Source organism: Tupaia chinensis, unplaced genomic scaffold (genome assembly GCF_000334495.1).
Source record: "Tupaia chinensis unplaced genomic scaffold, TupChi_1.0 Scaffold000313_1, whole genome shotgun sequence".
Lineage (NCBI taxonomy): Eukaryota > Metazoa > Chordata > Mammalia > Scandentia > Tupaiidae > Tupaia > Tupaia belangeri.
Window position 1 is genome coordinate 722,876 of NW_006159806.1, and position 4,059 is coordinate 726,934.

Consider the following 4,059-nt stretch of genomic DNA (forward strand, 5'->3'; position numbering starts at 1 on the left):
GCCACACCACAATCCCTTCTCCTCCATTCTTCTCTCGGGATCTTGGGCACGCACGCACATGCACCTGGCGTGAGTTTAAGCCACCAGGTCCGAGACTCGAACCGCAGTCCACTACATGGGAGTCCAGCGACATAGCCATTATGCTAACTACTGGTCCCAGGGAATTTATAGTTTTAAATGATTATATTAGAGGAGAAAAAAAAAAGGCTGACCCAGTGTGGTGGCACAGTGGGTAGCAGACTGAATGGACTGTAGATTTGGATCCCCAAGTTGGCTTGAAAATATTCAGGTGCATGCCCACATGCCCAAGATCCTAATGAGCTGGCAGGCTAGAGAAGCGGCACACAGTAGAAGTTCCTATCAAGAGTGCTTCTCTTGGGAACCAGCAGATAGCGTAATGGCTGTGTCACTGGATTCCCACGTAGTCAACCGCAGTTCACGTCCCGGACCTGGTGGCTTAAAACTCACGCCGGGCGCGTGTGTGTGCATACCCAAGATCCCGAGAGGAGAATGGAGGAGAAGGGATTGCGGTGTGACCATCCCCCTTGGGGGTGATTTCTCGCTTTCTGTCTCTCTGTCTCTTTGTCTGTCTGGCGAGCACATGCGCCCAATAGTGAAAAACCTCTTAAAAAAAAAAAAAGAGTGCTTCTCTTTTTCTCTCACTCACATGTGCACATGCTCTCTATTATAAATAAAATAAATTTTAGAAGAGAAAAAAATAAAGATTTAAATGAACAATCTAAATTTTAAATTCAACAAACCAGGGGAAAAAGACAAATTATGTTCAAATTAAGTATATATTAAAGAGTGGAAATTATTAAATTATTAATTATTAAAATTATTATTATTAAGTAAATAATAAAGAGTGGAAATCAATAAAGTAGAAAATGAACAAATAAAATAGAAAACAGGAAAAACGATATTAAGACAAAAGTCAGTTCTCTGAAAATAGTAATGAAATTAGTAAGCTCTGAGCAAGGGTAATAAAGAAAAAAGAGAACACAAATTATCAATAGAAAAAATGAAAGGGAGGATGTTGCTACAGATCTTTTAGCTGTTAAAAATCTGACAGAAGAAAATGATCTGTATTTAAATAGTCAGTCTGCAGATTCTTTAGCTGTATCTAGTATTTGCTTTGTAGATTCTACATACATGGTGCCTGAATGAGAGTTACACTACTTCTTTCCCAATATGTATGCCTTTTCCACGTGCCTGGTTGAACTAACTCGCTAAGACCTGCAGTACACGTTATTGTAAATTAGAGTGGACATTCTTACTTTCTTTCTAGTACTCGAGGGAAGACATTTAGTATCTCACCACTAAGTGTAATGTAGCTATAGGTTTCTGTTCTAATTGCACTGGGGAGTCATGGTAGGGCTTTATTCGCATGAGTAACATTATCTAATTTACATTAAAAAAAAACTATTTGGGCTGCTGAGTGGGGAAGAAAGACTAGAATTTGGAATCTTCACAGGGCTGTTGCAGTCATATGGTGTGGGTAGAGGGATCTCAGACCAGAATAACAGCAGTGGAAATGGAGAGAAGTAGAATTTGGGGATATATTTTGAAGGAAGAGCTGGTAGAACTTGCTGGTTTATTACATTTGGAGTAAAGGAAAAAGAAAAAATATATATGTAACTTAAACAACTAGGTTTACTTCAGGTCGTTTTCCTACAGGTTTTAGATGTTATTTATCTCTTCCCCATCCCTGCCTCCACATTTTTTTTTTTAAGGTTTTTGCAGTAGGGTGTGTGTGCTCTCCAGAAACAGTGAGAGAGAAAGTCAGAAATCACTCCCCGGGGGGATGTCCAAGCCACAATCCCTTCTCCTTCATCCTCCTTCTGGGATTTTGGGCACACACGCAGGCATGCCTGGCATGAGTTTGAAGCCGCCTGGTTTGGGACACAAACTACGGTCAGTCCTGTGGGAGTTCAGTGCCTTAATCAGTATGCCACCTGCTGGTCCCTTATTTTCCTTCTTTAGGATGGCTAGTTAAAATAGATACGGTATTTTTTCCTTTCTTTCTTTCTTTTCTTTTTTTTTCTTTTTTTTTTTTTTTTTTTTTTTTGTAGGTTTTTACCATAGAGTATGTATGCTTGGCAGAGAAAAACAGAGAGAAGGAAAATGAGAAGTCAATGGCTGCCCCACAATCCCTTCTCCTCCATTCTCATCTCAGGATTTGGGGCACACACGCACATTTGCCTGGCAGGAGTTTCAAGCTACCTGGTCTGGGACTTGAACCATTGTCAGCCATGTGGAAATTCAGTGCCTTAACCACCACACCACCTTCTGGCCCCAATACAGTATTTTTAAAAATCTAGCCTTATGTTATTTCAAATTTAAGTATTTTTTTAATAGGCAGAACATCAAAGAAAGAACAATGGTCAACATTTATTTATTTAGTCAATTTAAGATATTAGAGTTTTTAATTAAATTCTATATCCTTCTTTTCAGGTTTATTCAAGAATGGTTTTCAGAAAGGACACAAGTGGCCAAAGTGGATTTCTCTACAGTGTTACCACGCTTCCTTTCTCTGTATATCTTTTCATTTCTGAATCCAAAAGATTTGTGTGCAGCTTCGCAAGTCAGCTGGCCCTGGAAGTTCCTAACGGAACAGGTTAGTTACTACACTTCTCTCCCGTAATAGGACACAAACACAAGTGAATTCTGTCATGAGGCACACGGGGTCGCTCCCATCCCTGAAGACAATAGCTGGACCGTAGTGAACTTACCCTTAAGAGAGAAAATGGAATAAATGAAATACAGTACTTCATTTTCATAGGTAAATAAGAGGATATACACTATTCCAATAATCCATGTAACTTTAAAAGTTTTAAAATATTCAATTATTTAGAAAACTTTGTTTTAAATAAAAAAAAATTTTTTTAGAGAGTTTTTTTTAGAGAGACAGAAAGACAGAAAGTTAGAAGTTACCGCCCAGGGGTATGGCCATGCCGCAATCCTTTCTCCTCCATCCTCCTCTTGGGATCTTGGGCACGCATACACAGGGTATGAATTTTAAGCCACCGGAGTCCAGGACTTGAACTGTGGTTGACTAAATGGGAGTCTAGTGACGTAACCACTATACCATTTGCTGGTCCCTAGAAAACATTTTATCAAGATTAAATGAATTATTTTTTTCTTTGTGAAAAATGATTTAATATTTGGTTTTTATGTGATATTATTTTATCCATAACTCAATTCTAGATAATTGTCACACAACCAGAGCTTTAATTGATCCTTCTTGGGCTAACATATGTTGAAGAATATAGATTTTTTTTTTCTTTTTCATTTGCTAGAGGGTGCATACACTTGCCAGAGAAAGATAGAGATGTAAGAAATCACCCCCTACGGGGTGTAATCCCTTCTCCTCCAGGGGTCTTTGGCACACACGTTCCCTATGTGTTTGTTCAAGCCACCAGGTCCAGGACTTGAACAGCGCAGTCAGCCATGTGGGATCCAGCTGCCTTGACCACCAGGACCTTGGCTGACCCTAGGTCACAATTTTTTACCAGCAGCTCATAGTGAACAGCGGCAGCTGTTTAAACTCAGCATCTTTGACCATGAATTCTGCCTCTGGTCTATTTGCCTCCTCATTCTCTTTTAAAAGATTGAATAGGGAACCAGCAGTTAGTGTAATGGCTATGTCGCTGGACTCCCACCCTCACGCCGGGCACATGTGCGTGCGTGCCCAAGATCCCAAGAGGAGAATGGAGGAGAAGGGATTGCGGCGTGACCATCCCTCCTGGGGGGTGATTTCTCACTTTCTGTTTCTCTGTCTCTCTCTGTCTGTCTGGCGAGCACACGTGCCCTATAGCGAAAACCTCTCCAAAAAAAAAAGATTGAATAAAATGTAATAGTAGACATACGTTACGTGCAAATCAATAACTTACTTTTAAAATTATTCAAAGTTTCCAGTGTGGGCTTGTGCTGATATACTGATTTCAGAGATCTATTAGCTATCCTGGCAGGGCCACATGTGAAATTCTACTGTGAGTCCTGGATTTATAGCACTTAAAATTCCCTCAATGGGACCAGCAGATGGCGTAATGGCTACGT

General features: G+C 40.1%; 1 protein-coding gene across 1 annotated transcript in view; it reads left to right on the plus strand.

The window, feature by feature from the left end:
- Positions 1 to 4,059, plus strand: part of ECT2L (epithelial cell transforming 2 like) — a 97,514-nt gene that overhangs the window by 27,783 nt on the left and 65,672 nt on the right. The window contains exon 3 of the mRNA XM_027772898.1: positions 2,455 to 2,617. Within this exon, the coding sequence (XP_027628699.1) occupies positions 2,455 to 2,617 (163 nt within the window). The remainder of the gene's footprint in view (positions 1 to 2,454; positions 2,618 to 4,059) is intronic.